This window comes from Aythya ferina, assembly GCF_964211825.1.
Source record: "Aythya ferina genome assembly, chromosome: 1".
NCBI lineage: Eukaryota > Metazoa > Chordata > Aves > Anseriformes > Anatidae > Aythya > Aythya ferina.
The window spans coordinates 68358868-68377204 of record NC_140296.1 but is presented as its reverse complement, the minus strand read 5'-3'; the positions used below and the strand labels follow the sequence as shown (position 1 = coordinate 68377204).

Sequence of the window (18337 nt, the reverse complement as noted above, 5' to 3'; positions counted from 1 at the left end):
ATTACTTGTATACTGGAAAATCAGCTAAGAAAATGTGTTCAAACTATTAAAAACATATTAACAAAATCTAAGTAAGTTCTGGCTAGGAAGAAAACTCTTCCATGGAAACACGTTTATGATTTCAATTTTAGTTAAATGAACAACTTTTACTAACAGGTTTAATCCATGTACTCACTTTAGACTTCAGTTCTCCCTTCAGCCTGACTATGTGTGTGTTTGAATCCTGGGCTTTCAGCTTCATGTCATCAAGCTCATTCTGGTACTTTGCTATTTTTTTATATAGTGCCTATAAAGAAATATTATTTTCTTTTATAAAGTTAAAGTATACTATTTGTACCTTGAGAAAAAAATCAATGTGTATCTAGAGCCTATGGCTTTATTAAGTAACTTTTTAAAGGATATACAAAATCTAAACCATGTGGATTTCTAGAAACAAAATGTTGCATGTATAAAAAATATTTACCTTCTTTGACTTAAAAATAATACAAAATCTTAATATGAAGAAAATAGTAAATCGGGAAATATTGCAATTAGCTAGAAAAAAGATGTTTTATTCAGCAGTTAGGTGGTCAGTAAAATAGCCTACCCCATTTAAGGAGCTCCCCCTTTTTTATATGCTATAACCCCTTAAAATTCCACTTTTGAAAATGCAGAAGACTGAAAAAAAAAAAAAAAAAAAAAAAAAAAAACAACACCACAAAATAACAATAAAAAATCTAAGTGTTTATGTTCTAATAAGGAAATAAAGTCACAAGTACTAGGAGAGTGCATACAGAAGTTCTGGCAACTACTGCTTGTGAAACAGAAAAGAATGAAAAAAATTGTAGAAAGGTTTCTGAACAAGGCAGTTCCAGAAGCTCTTCCTTCCTTACAAAGTTATGAAGAGTAACTACAAAGTTACTCAGCTGCAAGAAGCAGTGCGTGTGAAAAACAAACAAACAAACAAACAAACACTAAGCTGTGGAGAAACCCATGTTTCTGTTGTGAAAGGGCTGTGCCTTGCTGAGGAAGGTGCTCTGGAATTGTGTGAGCTTCTCCAGCAAGCCCAAATGAAGATACGAGAATGCTAATTAAAACCCTTTGAATTTCACCTATATTAACAGAAAAACCTTGAGGAACTAATGCATATTATAGAGGCAAGACCAAAAAAATGAGTTAATGATGTGATGCTACCATTTTTGTTTGTTTGTTTCTAAGTTCTACAAGCATGCAGGCACATTGCAAAGAAAACCACAAAGCTTTTAATGGTAGCTAGAAGGAACATGTGGCTTTATTTTTTTTTGCCAGCTGACTGTATCAATAACAGAAGGGATTCTGAGAGAAGGTTCAGAACAGTGATTCATTGGAGTGATCACTTTCAGCAATCCATGTTTCTGTTGACACTCACTACCTACCTTTGGTGACTAAAGTATTTCTAGAAGAAGAGAAAGTCAGAAGGTAGGAAAGTATATTCAAAGATGAAGATATTCTAAGCAATTGAACAAGGAAGGAGGAGAAAAAGCAAACATCAGAAAACCTAAATGAAGGCAGAAGTTTTAGCAAAAAGAAGAAAAAGCAGAGCATTAGACAGTGATGACCCACTACAGATACTTAGGTTAATTTCTAGCTTCTTGGAAAACACATGGATGCACGAACATATGTGCATGAGATTACACTTTAGTCTAGGTATGTTAACTAATTTCATTAGTAACTGTATACAAATTATATTATATTACCTAATTACTCATTAGGTAATATAATGTGTTATAATCAAATATTTCCAAAAGTCCCTTTGAAGAACTGTAAGTAGAATCCTATTAATAAAGTTGTGAAATGTAATAACTGTCATGTGTTAAACTTATTAGTAAATCAAAGGTTTTGATACAAGTTTTTACATAAGCTTGTAAGTGCTCCGGGACAGCCACAGCACAGTATAACAAATATCCATTTTGTCCTTTATAGTACTTTTCCGTGGAAGGAGCGGTTATAACTGCCACATGGTTTGACATGAAGACCAGAAAGAAAAGCATTAATTAGTTGTTTCTGGAGATAAGCAGCCAAACCATTACACAAGAACAGCTGATCTTCTTTATACAAGACCTAAGCAATACGTAAAACAATTCAGTTTGAAAAACAAGCTTAAAAATTCATTTGCAGCTTTACCTTTCATGAGGGCCCACTAATGCCATGCACTACAAGAAAAACACCCAAATTTCCTTTGTAATCAAGAGTTCTTTATACAAATATACCTGATTTTCTTCCTCAATATTAGAAAGATGCTCTTGTAACCTGTCATTCTCCTGAGCTAATGATTCTCTGTTCTTGTTAGTCTGTGCAAGTTCTTTGTTGGTGTCTTGTAGCTGTTGACGCAAACTGGTGATATCTTTCTCACTGATACAGAGCGCTTCAGCAGATTTTCTATGCAGCAAATAATAAATATTTCAGGTATCTCAATACTGCCCAACCTATTAAAAATGATAGCTTTTCCAATGGTTAAGTTTGCAAGTCATGAAACAAAGCTGTAACGTTTTAATATTTAATAGAGTAAAAAAATCCGATGCATACGTTAGCACATAACTATGATTCACTTTTTGAGTTAATGTTAAACATTAATCAAAATTTAATAATGATCTTGAAATTTTATCCTTACTTTGTGGAATGCTCCAGCTCAGCAATCAGAGTCTTGAAATCTGAAATGGTTTTCTCCTTGAAAAGAAATACAAAATCAATATAAATGCCTCACTGCTATAATTTCCATTTATCCAGTCAGCTGATTAATTTAACTATTTAATGTAAAATGGATTCTGATTTTCAAAGTTTCATCGTTTACTATTTAGACAAATATCTTCTGCAGAATATAACCATTAAAATTTTTAATCCTTTGTGGTTCTAAAGGTAGCATTTGGCTCACAAGCCCAAACGTAAATGATGTCTTCTATCTATTAGATAAGTTATCACTGTTTTTCTACAATTAATAAACTACCAGAGTCTGGTAGGTTTTAATTGATAAAATGAGAACTCTGCCATTGTGTTTCCATTCAAACAAACAAACGAACAAAAACTAAGACAAATTATATCACTTCACTCCATTGTCTTTGGATACAGGTATTAAAAGGAGTACAAATAGGCTAAGGAGATGTTTTCCACCGGAAACACAAGAGACATGAGAGACAGACATCTCTTCTCTAAAACAGACACCATTCTACAGTTTACAGTTCTAAAAATGTGTAGTCGTTGCTTATGGCAAGATAATTATAGTCTGCCCTGCAATATCAGTTCTTCGATATTTTGTTAAAATCAGTGCAAATTCTTGAGTTAACACTCACAACAGTTATGAAATACCTTATTTAGTTTATCCTAAATCTATCCATTATCCAGTTATCTATCCAGATAACTTAAGCAGAAGAGAGATAACGTTTGTGAACTAGACAGCTTCGTTATACAGATTGGAATCATATTACGCAACAAAACGATGCAATTTATTTAGGTAAGCTAGTACTTTAAGTCATAAAGGATATCATTCAGATGCAACATCAATGACAAGAAAAGCAATATTAATTAGCACTGTATCTTTAACATCAATGAGCCCCGAGAAATAATTCAGGCTAAATTTTATGACAAACCAAATATTTGGTTGACTGATTTACCTTTCTCCACTTTAGGAAAGTAATTAAAGCCTCCTGTCTTGATAGGTATAAACTATGCAAAATACCAAACACTGCTCAAACCCACGGCTGCTAAGTTAACACAAGTTTTATTTTTGCCTTGAAACTTAAGCGGAACTAGATCAGTACAGAGTACTTATTTGTAAATACCAAGTAAGATAGGTGTGATGACCCAACAGATCCTTCTCTCATCTCTCGTGATACCATAACCCATTTCATCTCTCGTGATACCATAACCCATTCTGACTATTTACATGTTAGAACGTACTTTAATTGTCAGGTTTTCCTCAAAAGTGACAATCTTCTCTCTTTCTTCTTCCACACACTCTTGCAAAGTTTCCTTCTCTTTACCAAGTCGCACAATTGTTTCTTTCAAAGCACAGATCTTCTCTTGCTGCAGAAGACTTTGTTTTGAAAAGTTATCTGAACACAATCAGAAAGGTCTCATTTTTATTAATTCAACCTATTCAAGACAAAAATTCTTTTGATACTTATTAATATACTTATTACGCAATCAGCTTTGAGAAGAGATCTATCTTTCTTCAACTAACAAAGTGCTACATATTACATTTATCTTTAAGAGGTCAGAGAATCAGTTCTTGTATGAGGTACACACCCTGCATTCACAGGGAAGAACTGCAGAGATCCTGCTTACAGTGACCTTTACTTCTCATAAAAAGCATGCAGGTTGCAAATTACTCATTAAATGTCACCATAACTGTGCAAATTGTATGGTACTTTTAAACTACTTCCAGGAGATAAAACAACAGAACTAAAACGATCTGTGGCTCAGTCTTTCAGGGACATCATACTCTATATTCACGTTCCAGTTTTTCCACATATCCTCTCCCTATTTTAATACACAAGGTGAAAGACACTCAAACGTCCACAATGTATTTTGGATGTATGGCCCTAAAAACTACTCAGACAGTGTTCGAACCTCGCTCTAAAGAAAATTCTGATGGAGCAGCTGATTCTGGAAACCATTTCCAGGCACATGAAGGACAAGAAAATCTTCAGTACTCAGCATGAATTTATCAAGAGTAAGTCATGCTTGGTGAACTTGATAAAGCTTCTACAATGAAATGTCTGGCCTGGTAGGTGAGGAGAGGTGGATATTGTCTACCTGCACTTTATTAGGGCCATTGACACTGCCCCCTGTAAAATCCTCATGGACGAACTGATGATGTATAGGCTGGATGGGAAGATCATGAGGTGAACTGAAAACTGGCTGAATGGCCAGGCCCAGAGCGTGGTGGTCAGTGGCAAAAAGCCTAGCTGGAGGCCAGAGACAGACATGGAGCTATGGGAAAGTCCAGTGAAAGGACACAAAGACGAAGGAAGGTCATGGAATGGAACAGACAAGAAAAATCATGGAGCAGATCTTCCTGGAAACTAATTCTAAGGCACATGGAAAATAAGGAGGTGATTGGTGATGGCTGACATAGCTTCACTAAGGGCAGATCATGCCTGACAAATCTGGTGGCCTTTTATAATGGGGTTACAGCATTGGTAGACAGGCAAAGAGCAACTGATAGATACCATCTACCTGGACTTGTGCAAGGCATTTGACACTGTCCCCCGTGATATCCTTTCCCCAAAACGGGAGATACATGGATTTGATGCATGAACCATTCAGTGGGTGAGAAATTGTCTGGATGATGGCACTCAAGAAGTGCTAAAATCTAAAAGAGGACAGATTTAGATTAAGTATTAGGAAGAAATTCCTTACTGTGAGGGTGGTGAGGCCCTGGCACAGGCTGCCCAGAGAAGCTGTGGGTGCCCCATCCCTGGAGGTGCTCAAGGCCAGGCTGGATGGGGCTTTGGGCAACCTGGGCTGGTGGGAGGTGTCCCTGCCCATGGCAGGGGGCTGGAATTAGATGGCATCTAAGGTCCCTTCCAACACAAACCATTCTGTGAAGCATCTCTCTGATGAGGAAAGGCTGACAGAGCTGGGACTGTTCAGCCTAGAGAAGACAAGGCTTGGGGAGGATCTCATCAATGCACATAAATACCTGGAAGTAGGGTGCAAACACATAGGCACCAGGCTCTTCTCAGTGGTACCCAGTGGGCACAAACTGACCCCCAGGAGGCTCCCTCTGAGCACCAGGCAGCACTTCCTTGCTGTGCAGGTAACTGAGCAGTGGCACAGGCTGCTCAGAGAGGTGGTGGAGTCTCTCTCCTTGGAGATCTTCAAAAGCTGCCTGGAGATGGGCCTGGGCAATGTGCTCTAGGTGGCCCTGCTTGAGCAGGGGGTTGGGCCAGATGACCCCCAGAGGACCCTTCCAAGCTTCAACCATTCTGAGATTCTAAGCAAAGTTGTTTTTTTTAAACACCATTTCACAGAGAATGAATGGAGGCCCAAAGATGAATGCACAATGCTGAGTATTTTGGATGCCTGAATTATGACCTGAATTTTCAGTATAGAGTGTTACATGTTCAATACAAACAACCGTGGATTCCTTTCACAGCTGTGTGAAAATTTATGAAAATCGTTAACTGAAGTCTCAAATCAGGTACTCTGAGAATAAGTCATATGTACAGTTAGTGAGCAATTCTGAAGAGTTTGATTGTGCGTCACCCCAAAATTCTAAGGTACAGACAGAAATAGTACAAAACACCGCAAAACAATATTTAACTATTTTAATAGCATGTGCTTTCTGCAATTACCTGCATTATTCACTGCATTTTCGGCTAAGGAGATCTGATAGACAAGCTTGCTTCACTAGACAACACTGATTACTCCCTACAAAACTCTGCAAAAGTTGCAGCAAGGCTCCTACAGAAAAACACCATGACAGTGTAATTAAAGACAATACCATAACTTAAAAAAACACCAGGGTTTATTAATTAAGCAGTACAGACAACCTTACGTATGGCATTCCCAACTTTTTAGTGATTGTCTCTGTACCACGTTACCAAATTTGTGTGACAAGTGAAAAGCAGCATTTGGATTCCCATCGTGTGTCACATGATATAGATGACAAACCATCAGGGTATGTATTTGCCATTTTCTCTGTGGAAGAGCACTGGGCAGAGATGCTTTGCCAAGTTTATTGTTTTGGTAACCAGCGAAGGTAACACGAGGTTTGTGAATTCTGAGCTCCATTCCAGACTCCAAAAGGCAAAAACGTTCTCTAGTGAGCACACATTTTCTTTCCATCCTCGCCAATTCCACCTTTCCAGGAAGATAGGATTAGCTGCTAATCCTTTCTCTTCACTTTGGTCAGCCCTAAGTCTTAAGGTTTTTCATCCTAAACTCCTTCTCTACCAAACCTAAGTTTCTAAATCCACATTTTCTGTCTCAATCTCCTTTACTTCCAATCTTTGTCCTGCTTTCAGCTTTATTGTCCTAAATCTTCTGTATGTATGGCTGCTATTTCCTATGCATGTCCAACAGCTGCAAGTCCTACCTGTCATCTCTGAACCAGTCATGCAATTTTAAGGTTCTTCCTAGTCTCTTTAACCACTTAGATACTAGGTCAGTTCACTTGATGTCTTCAATCCTTCTTCATTAATTCCCTTTATTATTTTTCAGTCTGGCTTCTTGCATAGCTCCAGCTTTCCCTGGTGCCACATCCACACTCTGGTTCTCCACCCCCTTGCTCCCAGTCTGTTTCCCACTTAACAGTCTCCTCTGACAACCCATCCTCCTTGTTGTAAATTCTTGTCCAGCATAATAACCCATCTTTTTGTCTCTCAGCTCTACATTAGCTTTACTTTTCCCTGTTTCACAAGGAATATGCTGTCTTATCCAAACTGCAGTCTCAGTATCCATTCCTTGTTGATTCTGCTATTAAAATCTCTCAGCTCAGTACCTTCTCTCTCCACACCTGCACTGTAGTTTCTTTCCTTCTAGTCAGCATCTTCCTCTGTTATCCCTGCGGTGACAGGATAATCAAGAGTACAAGAAAGGCAGTTTCCATTAATTTCAGGCTTCTTTGCCTGGACTTGCCTCACAGTAATGAAAACATCTTTTTGAATCTAGACTGCAACACGGTGATGCCAGATTCTGAAAAGATTCTATTCAGCTTTCAAAAACGGCAATTTTTCCGAGGCTTAAAATATGCTTAATTCAGACACATTTTCTGGGAATGATCTAAAGCATGCAACGACACACAGACTGACACTGCTATCAAACATTAAGTCCGTACTTCACTATTCTGGGGTCTAGGACTTTTTGAATGAAATATGTGGATTATAGTATGGACAAAATATTTTTTCTAGCCTTCTCAGGAGTGGCTTAACCACCTTAGCCAAAGCATTCAAAAATTTAGGTTCACTCTGCTTATTCAAGTGAAATGCTTAAACCCAAATGACTGGAGTTTAAAAGTTTCAAGTAATGGAAAAAATTTAATAGTATAAGACAACACTAACATTAGATATCATTAGCTATAGATTAGTTTTATTTTCCCTTCACAAATTCACTACTGCAATTAACAATACATCCTGTCAATTGCATCTATAGGAAATAATAAAAGACATAACACGATACAATTGTATTTCTGAAAGTGATAACATACTCCTTGGCACACTAGGAATAATTACTGTGTCCACCTCTTTACCCCCATGATATGAAAAAGGCGCAACATAGAATATAGGATATAGTCTGTAAAGGATATTTTCCCGATTATGTCATCTTCCACTGATGCTGAGAGGTGCAAGCACCACCGTAGTGGTTCACAAATGTAACTGGTAGGCTCAAATACTGCACACTGGTAACAACATACCATGTTCAGCCAACAGTACATGCAGCAACCAAAACTTAGTTGCAAGAGCTTTATTTGTATCATTTAAAAAATGCAAAAACCTTCCAACAATGAAAGAAAAAAGCTGTTTTGCACAAAACATTAAAACTAGCAAAAGTATATTTATTTGCATTCAATATTTTTCTTGCAATCCATAAGAAATAAAAGAAAAAGTAGCAATATAACAATTATCCTACTGAATTTTATTAGAAAATATGTATCTGCCACTCACCAATTTTCTCACCCAAAAGTCTAATTTTCTCTTCTGAAAGTTGCATTTCATATTTTTTCTTAATAAGGCTTCTCTGAGTCTCTGAAAGACTCTGTTCTGTCTCTTCATTCAATAAGCTGGAAAAGCAGAAGCATTAAACACAAGAATTCAGATATTTATATATCTTTTTTTTTTCCTTTCTGAAATGCTACTAAATTGGCCAAAGTTAAGAAAAACCAAGATTCTTCTGTATACTTTAGACTATTCAGGATATTTTATAAATGTTAACCTTAATCTCTGGACATTAGAGTCTGAATACACCTATAAAAAAATCACAGGAAAGTAAGAACTTTTATAACAGGGGGAACTAAAAATTTGTCCAAAATGATTAAAATAAAAATTTTTACTTAGGATACAAATTGGAATGCTTGACCTATTTTAAGTTATTCCCAAGTCATTTGTTCAAATCACATAATATTAATGTTCTTAAGTGAAGAAACTGAAGAGAACTGTTAACATGGTTTTGGGAGAGACAAAAAAATATTTTAGTAGTAGCAACTAATCTTCAAGAAATCAGTTTTTACAATATTCATAAATCTGACATCTTATAAAGCAGCAGTAACTGAGGACAAGATTTGTCAAAGGAGTTCACGTTATTTTAGAAACCACAGGATCCTTAGAAAGGTGTCGTGGGCCAGCACAATATAGCATGCTAACACCCATCATTCCCAACAATCAAAATCCAACAACAAAAAAATATAGCAGCTATGCATCAGCTATACCAGTCACTTTTAAGGACCCATGGGTTTAGGAAACTAGTTGCCTAACTAAATTACAATTTATGAAATACAAGGAAAGAGCCATAGTATCTTCTGCAGTCTGTTCACTCTAGCCTAGTTCAGTCTGTGATCTAGTCCTTCTTATCTCTCTGCAGAGACTTCACAGGTGCTTGATTTTCCCCTCCAGTCACTAAATTATCCTTTTTATCGCGCACTCACTGCCCTATGCTTTCTTCCCTAACAGCTTCACTTGAGTCTGTCTAGTGCCAGTGTATGTTTCTGAGCACAGTTAGGAACTCCAGTTGAGCAGCAGGCCAAAAACTCAGCGCAAGGCTTCAGTTTTATTTCTGCTCTTGAAAAGAATGCAAGACTAAGAAAAAAGTGTTTGAAACTAACTGAATGTGTGACACTCATAAGCTTGAAAGCATTTGTTGTAAAAACAACTAGAAATTAAAATGATTTATTAAATGCAATTCATAAAAAAAATCACACTGCAACTTCTAACAGAAAGCCCTTAATCTTAGTCAGAGTGACTTTTGCTTTTTTTACTGATGATGGTTTTCAGCATATTGTAATACCATCAAGCCAACATTTTACATATAAATAAGCAATGAGGAAAACCATTTCATTCCAAAAAGAAGGATGGCTCACAAGAACAACTATCTTAGATTTTTCTCCCTTTGAGCTAAATAAGAGTTAGGAAAACCAACAGACATTGGCCAGCATTACTCATCAAACTAATGCAATTCTACACTTTTGCTTACCTAAGTGAAGCATATTCAGCTTTCTGGTGGCTCAGCTCATTTTCAGAGTCCAGGGCTCTTCTTGCCAATATTTTCATTTCGGTTTCCAGAGAATCTATGTTCTCTTTCATTAGTGCCATTTTGGACATCTGTTCTAACCGTTCACTATCTAACTATAAATATAATTAAACATGAATTAAACATGAAAAACTGAAAAAAATCTGATTCACATATATTTTCATATTTTTCTCATATTTATTCAAATTCAAATCTGTATTTAACACAAATCTTTTACCGAAGGAGAAATCTCCAAGTTCCTTGTTTACTCAGGGCTTCCCAGCTTACTAAAGATAGTTGACAAAGAGCTGAAATGTGATTCTCGCTACCTTTGATGTACAATCAATTTCCTGTCTTTCAGATCCCTGGGAACATTTTGATTTATTAATGTAAATTTTGGGTTGGTAATTATGTCCTAGGGCAAAAACGTTTGGCACTGATCAGCATTGAAGTTTTCAGTGCAAAATTAGGTAACAGAAGAGGTTATTATAGTTGTATGAAGGCAGAAATCACTGCTGAAGATACACCACCACCACTGCTGGGTTTAGGTCTCACATTATATAGCTATGCTGATATTCGGAAAGAGAAGACACTGCAAAACACCTCCACTAAGCACCACATGACCAAGCAATTGCCACGAGGCCTTTAAGTATGTACCTAGAACATAGAAAGAACTGTTCCAGAAACTATTGCTTAGACTCTAGCAAAGCTGGTTTGGAATTTCCAGTTTAAAGGAAGCCGTGCTTGATTATTAAAATGTAATATTGTATATTCTCTTAATATTCGAAGAACTGTCCTTTCAAAATTATTTGAAACAGCTCTTTTAAGGTAAAAAATTCTCACTTCATCCCTCTTCTTATTTACTGATTCTTTCAGTGCTATTTTCTGCGTTACTATAATCAAAGATCACGCCACTGAAGAGCAAGTCAGTAAGCTCCTGGTGTACAGTACCTTCCTCAGTATTAGTGCCATAAATTTCATGTTCAAGCATCATCCTCGAAGGATATTAAATAAACTGAAGAAATAAAACAACATACCTAAAACAAGACTGTTCCTGATATTCAGTACATACCATGTGTCAAGTGTGTGATTAAAGCTAATTTACTACTCAGAGGATTCATTACAGATGCATTCGGTTTAGTAAGATAATCCCTAGAACTATATTTACAAGCTTGATAGGATTTAAAATGTTGAAGGGGAAAAATTAAAATGAACTATAATTTATAACCACAAGATCTAGGAGAAAGAGGCACTACAGAAATCAATGCTTACCTATTTAAAATCAAGTTCTACCCTCAAGAATTCTATTCATGTTATTAATGCTTTCATTTTCTATTTTAGGACCATACGTTAGCAAACAACTGAACACATCAGTAATTTACACCATAATAATTTACATAGGAGAGAACAGTATAATTTCATTTTCTTTTGGAGCACTGGGGCTTAGTAAGACACCATCATCAGACAACTGAGGTTGGAAGGGACTCCAGGGAATGGACTCTAGGCTGAAGTCCTGCTCAAAGTAGTTCTGAGGTCAGGTTTGTCCAGTCAAGTCTTGAAAATCTCCAAGGCTGGAGACAGTTTCACTGCCTGACTGGCCTCACTGGGGAAAAAGGTGTTTCCTTGTATTCAGCGTGGACCTTTCTCATTTCAACTTATGGCTACTGTTGCACATCCTTCCACCATGCACTGCTGTGAGAAGTCTCGCTCTGACTTCTTGCTGAGTACTGGCAGCTAGCTCATAGGTCCCCCTGAAGCCACTTCTGTTCCAGCCTAAGCAAGCCCAGCTGCCCCCAGCCTCCCTCACAGGGCAAGTGCTCCAGCCCTGGCTATCTTTGGAGCCCTTTGTTGAACTTGCCCCAGTTTGGCAGTGTCTTTCTTGTACTGGGGGGCAAAACTGCATTCCAGATGGTCTAACAAGCACTCAGTAAACTAGCACTCAGTTCATGCACAGCTCACTGTGCACCAGGACCTTCAGGGTCTTCTCAGCACAGCCGCTCCCAAACCCATCAGTCCCCAGCTCATATTGGTGCCAGGGGCTCTTGATCCCAAATTCAGGGCTCAACATTCATCTTTTTTTTTTTTTATTCCCTAAGTATTTTTTCCATAAGGTCCTTGTTGGCCATTCTTCCCAGATGTTGGTCCCTGTGGACAACAGCCCTATTCCTGAGCATATCAACCGTTTTCTCCAATCTGGGGAAATCTGCAAGCTTTACGAGCATATGTTCAGTTGCTTCTTTAAGAGATGAAAAGCTTAAACAGGACAGGCCTCAGAATAGACCCAAGTGGCAATCCATGTTTCCAGCCCCCAGGCTGAGTGAGACATTAACTACTGCCTGCTGAGCCTGACCAACCCATCAAATTCTTCCCCACCTAGCTGCCCGCCCATCCAGACCACAGCTTCCTAACCTGGATACAAAAACACTGTGAGTAACAGTGTCAAAAGCCTTGCTACAGTCTAAGCAAATGACATCCACTGCTCTCCTCCCGTTATTCCCTGACAGAAGGCAGTAAGGTCAATCCTGCAGGATTAACCCTAAATGTCACCTGTATTACATTTACAATTCTATAAATAATTACTTGCCCTTACATTTTGAATAGTAGTTTCTAGCTCTTCAATTCTCTGCTGCAAATGAGCCTTTTCACTAAATGCAGTCTCTTGGGAAATCTGTGTCAAATAACAATGAAATCACATATAGAACATCAGAGCTCACCACAGAAAGGTAATGCAATTAATGTATTAAAATAGAAATCTTTAGCAACTTTAATTACAATACTGTGTAATTTTTGCATCAAAATAAGCTTGAGTGAAAAAAATCAAACCTTTAACTGCTCCCTGAGACTGTCACGCTCTGTAGTCATCCTTCGGAAATCTGACAGTGCTGTATCCCTTTCTGTCTCCACATGCCTTAACATAGCTTGAGCTGTCACAGTACTTTTAGGAGTCCTGGGGCATTTGATAAATTCCTGACGAAGCCGGGAAATCTCTTCCTGTGCCTGTTTTTAAAAACAGCAGTATAGCGGAAACATGGAATAAATAATGTAGCATGTTACCGTGTACATAAATCACAAGTAGGACTGGTTAAAGAATTTCAGTTAGAATTGCTCAACAGAATAAATAGATTTTCATCCTAAAAAGCTTGCAAAAAGCAATTATCAGTGAAAAAAATATTATCTTTTAGTAGGCCAAAATAACAATGCATTACATTAGCACATCATGGCAGCAAATGGAATTTTAGTAACAAAATGGAGAATAAGAATAAGGATCCTAAACAATAACACTCATGAGACTTTTCAGCAATGTTTTCAAATCAAACTATTTCAGTGTTTGGTAAAAATATTTTTGTTTCTTACTGCAAAACTGTAAAATCTTCTGGTGTGGGAAAAAAATATGACTACAGTGAATATAATAAGGCAAATATGGCTGGTAGTGCAGAGCAACCCGAAAACTATGCCATATGACAGATGAAGCAGTGATTTATGCATATATGCTTCAATTCAGGAAAGCATTCTTAACTCAGGTCAGCACTTACAACCTTGTGCTTGTATTTAACTGTCAAATTCAGACTTTTCATAACTTATTTCTTGAAAGAAGTATCATGAAAAATACTTGACATCTTTCTTGTACATCACTTTAAGTTATTTCAATTAACAAAAATAACATAAACAAAGTTACCCGTTCATAAAGCTTGGCAATTTTGTCTCTCTCAGCTGTTAAAACTTTCAAGTTACCCTGAATTTCTGCCACATGGCGCTCATACTTTTTCAGCGTTGACTTAAGTCCTTCACGCTCTCTCAATATTTTCAAAACTTCCAGATCAGAACTCAATTCCTTAAAGAATAATGTGATACAAAGTTAAAGTAGAAAACAAATTTTCATATCTGCTTTGCAAATTTACTTAAAAGGTGTAATCAGATTTCAACCTAGGTAACTAGATGGTCAAGACTGTTCATACACATTTCTTAATATTATAAACTCTTCTTTTGAACAGCAAGTGTTTATTACAAATAGTACAGGAATTTTCAGAAATCCACTTAATATATTCAAATGTTAATTTGATAATCAGGCTAAGAAATTATTAAAATGTAACCAGTTAAAGCCACACATATATATTCTGTGTGAAGCATTAGTTAATTTCACATTTTTTGCCATCAATATGCATTGATTTAAAATCAATTAGTTTTTCTTCCTGGTAATATGTCATCAGATAAACCAAAAAGACTGTATTATTCTTTTTGTTCCAAAGTGTTTTCCAAGCTCACCTGGATGGCTGATTTTTTTTTTGACATGCTGCCACAGGTAGAGCTCCGTTAGGACTTGAAAACACGTTTCTAAATACCTTCAGCAAATTCTCAGGTTCACTTTTATAGTAGTTTCTGTCCTCTTCCAATGTCTTAATAAATGTGTCAAGCCTGGAAGGTGCCTTCCCTTGTGTTATTTCACCTTCTGTTCGTAAAATAACCTGTATTTAAAAAAGTAAAATAATTCATTCACTGAAACAGAACTTTTGTAATGAAAAAGTATAAAACGGATAAACATACTCTTCGTAATGAAGATATCTAGTTAAATATCCAAATATTTATAATATAAATACAATAAACATTTAAAAATAATATTTCAAAGTAACTTCTGAATGACAGTATTTTCTCTTTTATGTTAAATTGCAGAGTATCCTTCTAAAGCTGACCTAACAGGACAGAAAAGGCCATAAAAGCTAAGTGTTAACTGACTTGGAATATATCCCTTCATAACTAAGGAGGACAATTAAATAGATTTGTATTGGAATATCTCCTTAATTTTTTAGTATGAAAAAAAATAGGTCGCTGTGTTTACATAAGATCCATGAAAAATGAACTTTTGAAATGGAAATAACATCATGCGTAACTAATTCTAGTTGAAATCCAGAAAGTAATGCGGGGCCTAAAGCAGATTTTGAAGATGAACTGTGGTTCCAGAGTTCAAAACTGCAAAACTAATCCTTCTCTGTTACAATCCATCTGTTGAACTCATGAAAGTTTAAGCAGCTAGGGAATATTAAGCTCAACAAATTTCTTTCTTCCTTTTTTTTTTTTTTTTTAAGACAAATTCAGAAATAGACTTTAAATCCCTAAAAAGTTATAGAAGTCCCCTAAATCTCTCAGCGAATCTAGCTCTTAAATTCCAAACTCTCTGGCTGAAGGATCAAAATCTTTCAGGAGTAACTGAACAGTAAGCTCTACATGCCCAGTGTTGTGTTTTTTGTTTGTTTGTTTTTCAGAGGGGATTCTTTGCAGAATTGTGGTATAAGGTCAAATATAACATGCATGAAAGTAAAAAACAAATTCTTCCCTCACACTCACCACCACCCCAGAATTTTGAGACAAATCTTAAAATTATGGAAAGAAATTAAAATCATGAGTAAAAAACAAACAAACAAACAAACAAACAAAAACAAACAAACAAAACTTATCAATTTATGTTTCAGGAATCCACTTAATATATTCAAATGTTAATTTGATACGTAACATTTATCACTGGCAAATATTTCTACAACATTGTAGATGTTTCTAAATATTCCAACAGTAATGTAACATCTGAAACAAGATAAAATAATAAGATAAAAATATTAAATATAAATGTTGTTTCTTTCTGTCTCATAAATGATTTACAAGGTATTCAAAATAGGTAAACATATTTTCATAAAAAAGTCAGATTCTTAAAAAGATTCTCAAAAGCAAAATCCTTAGAGCTAGCTGCAAAACGGAAACAGATTCCCATCCATTTAGCAACAGAATGACAAATGAGAACAGACACATTTATCCATTCTTTAACTCACCTGTTATCAGTGAAAACAAAGCAAGTGAAATTAACTAGTTAAAATAATAATTTAATATGGAAGTTGCCTGATTTCATAGCTACATATGTATTAAGAATGCATGTTTAACTCACAGATTTTAGTGTTTCCACTGTGCGTGACAGCTTCTTTATCTTGTTCTGCTGGCGTCAGATTTGAATCTACCATAAAAAAATTGAGAGAAAAAGATGCATACATTTTTTATAATCGTTAGGGCAGATCCAGCATTTTATCTGACGTATTCTTTTGTACATGTTACTATTATGTACATGCTATTGTTGCAACTAATATTTTGTATATGCTGTTTAGTTATCGTAGGCTGAAAATTTACCAACAATAAATTTAATATAGAGGAGAATCAGAAGTTTTATCTTCAGATGCAGTCCAGGATTCAGAAAACCAGTAGCAGTTGAATTACTCTCAGGTGAGGAAATGAAAAAGAAAGCACGTGATACTTGTTCCAAGAACTGTTTTACCAAGAAACTTTTGAATTTAGGGACAGTTTGACTATCCCTATGGACTAAAGAAATATACATGTAGTTACACCAATGGCCAACAACTATCCTTTCTTCCATCTGAATACTACATTAAATCATGTAATTGCATGTGCATAAAATGAAATTTGCCATTATCATGTGAAATCAAAAGCAATCTGCACTGACATTACAGTATTTTCAACTGCAAACGTGACTTTAATCCTTGAACCACTTTACACTTGAAAAAGATCAGTGGCCAGAAGCTATTTTTCCTTCATTCTAGCAAATATACTTGAAAGCAGAGATGAAAGCTAAAAATTCAGCCGAAAAGGTCAAGAAAACAAACAAAAAAAAATATATCCCCATATTAGGAAGTAACATTAAAATAACCACTGTACAATATTATTTCTAATAAGCAGATACCTTTGCTTCCTCAAGCTCCTTATCAGTGGTATTCAGTAAGAAATGGTTTCCTTTTTGCAGCTGCTCAGACAGTTTGGCAATTCTTTACGCAGATGATCATTTTTACAGGACAGCCTACCCACTTGACTTTCAACCACTTGCTTCTTCTCAAGCAGTTGTATGACATGTTGCCTTAGCTCATGGTTTATTTTCTTCAGATCTTCAATCTATGAGGACAAGGAAGAATAAAATATTTTATCTCATCTTCAAGGATCTGCAGGAACTACTTCACAGTAAGAGGCCTGGTCTCAAGGTTTCAACAGCCTTACTCACCATGGCTCTGTCAGATCTTAGGAGAGCCCTTCAATCACCTCTGAGATAGGGCCATACATACTAAAGGCCAGCAGAAATTTATCAGATCAATTTCTAATATTAATTCATCAACTAATCAATATAGAATTAATAATTTCCCTGAAACAATATTGTCTTAAAATATATATTTCATATACGGCCTTTTTCTAAGAAATGAGAGTTGCTAACTATTTGGGCAAGTATCACCTCACCTTTAACACCTCAGTTTAAAGGAGCATCAGTTCCTCATACAGCTTTCCAATGTTTTGAGTCCTCAGATTTCTACAATCCCAGTCTAACCAAGAAACGAATACGCTGCGATGCAGAAAGTCCCTTGGTTACACAGACTGATCATGTAATGCATGAAAAAGTCAGTATCTCAGTAGTGATTTCTGTGACATTCACTAGATTCTAATAATCCAAGGGTTTTCTTCTTTTTACTAGCAGTGTATAAAAAATGCATTTTGAATTATTTGGAAAGACATTAAAGATTCTTTGCAAAAAAAGCTTACTGGGTGGACTCTGTCATGTGACATTCTGTAGCTTTTAATTTTACCACTTCTGCTCAATGGATATGCAAATACATTAAGAGTCAGTGAACAAAATATGAATTGATTTTCATTATAATTTTATTTTTTACATTTTCATCAAACCTGATCCAGCTAATGCTACTGAATTAATACCTAAGCACAGTCACAAACCTAGAAATGTGATAATTACTCTGAGTGTTTGAATGAAAAAGCAGTTTTAAAAAGAAAAAAAACAAACAGAAAGCATACATGAAGAGGAGTACAGGCCGCATCTGTACCTGTGGTTTGGGATTCCTGCCCTTTTACTGAGTTATACAGGTTGGGGAGAATACAGCTGTGCTGTTACTGAAGGAAGTCCATAACGCTGCCCACTTTTGACAGTGAGAACAGAACTGCTAACAAAGGGCATGGAAGCTAAATCCTACTCTGCATCGGATCATCTATTACGTAAACGCCTACAATGACAAGCTACGAGTAACCAATGATACCAAAAGCATTTGCATTGCTCCATACAACCAATTTATACCTTTCTCCCCCCTTCTCCTACTCTTGGAAAACCAAG

At 36.2% G+C, this 18337-nt stretch overlaps 1 protein-coding gene across 1 annotated transcript in view; it reads right to left on the bottom strand.

Annotated features, from left to right (window-relative positions):
- The window catches only part of TSGA10 (testis specific 10), a 32505-nt gene that overhangs the window by 12116 nt on the left and 2052 nt on the right, over positions 1 to 18337 (bottom strand). Inside the window, 12 exon segments of the mRNA XM_084496457.1 lie at positions 176 to 286; positions 2229 to 2397; positions 2630 to 2685; positions 3913 to 4067; positions 8625 to 8740; positions 10147 to 10298; positions 12773 to 12850; positions 13006 to 13179; positions 13859 to 14014; positions 14446 to 14645; positions 16112 to 16177; positions 16916 to 17121. Coding sequence (XP_084352583.1) covers positions 176 to 286; positions 2229 to 2397; positions 2630 to 2685; positions 3913 to 4067; positions 8625 to 8740; positions 10147 to 10298; positions 12773 to 12850; positions 13006 to 13179; positions 13859 to 14014; positions 14446 to 14472 — 1194 coding nt within the window. The 5' untranslated portion in view covers positions 14473 to 14645; positions 16112 to 16177; positions 16916 to 17121.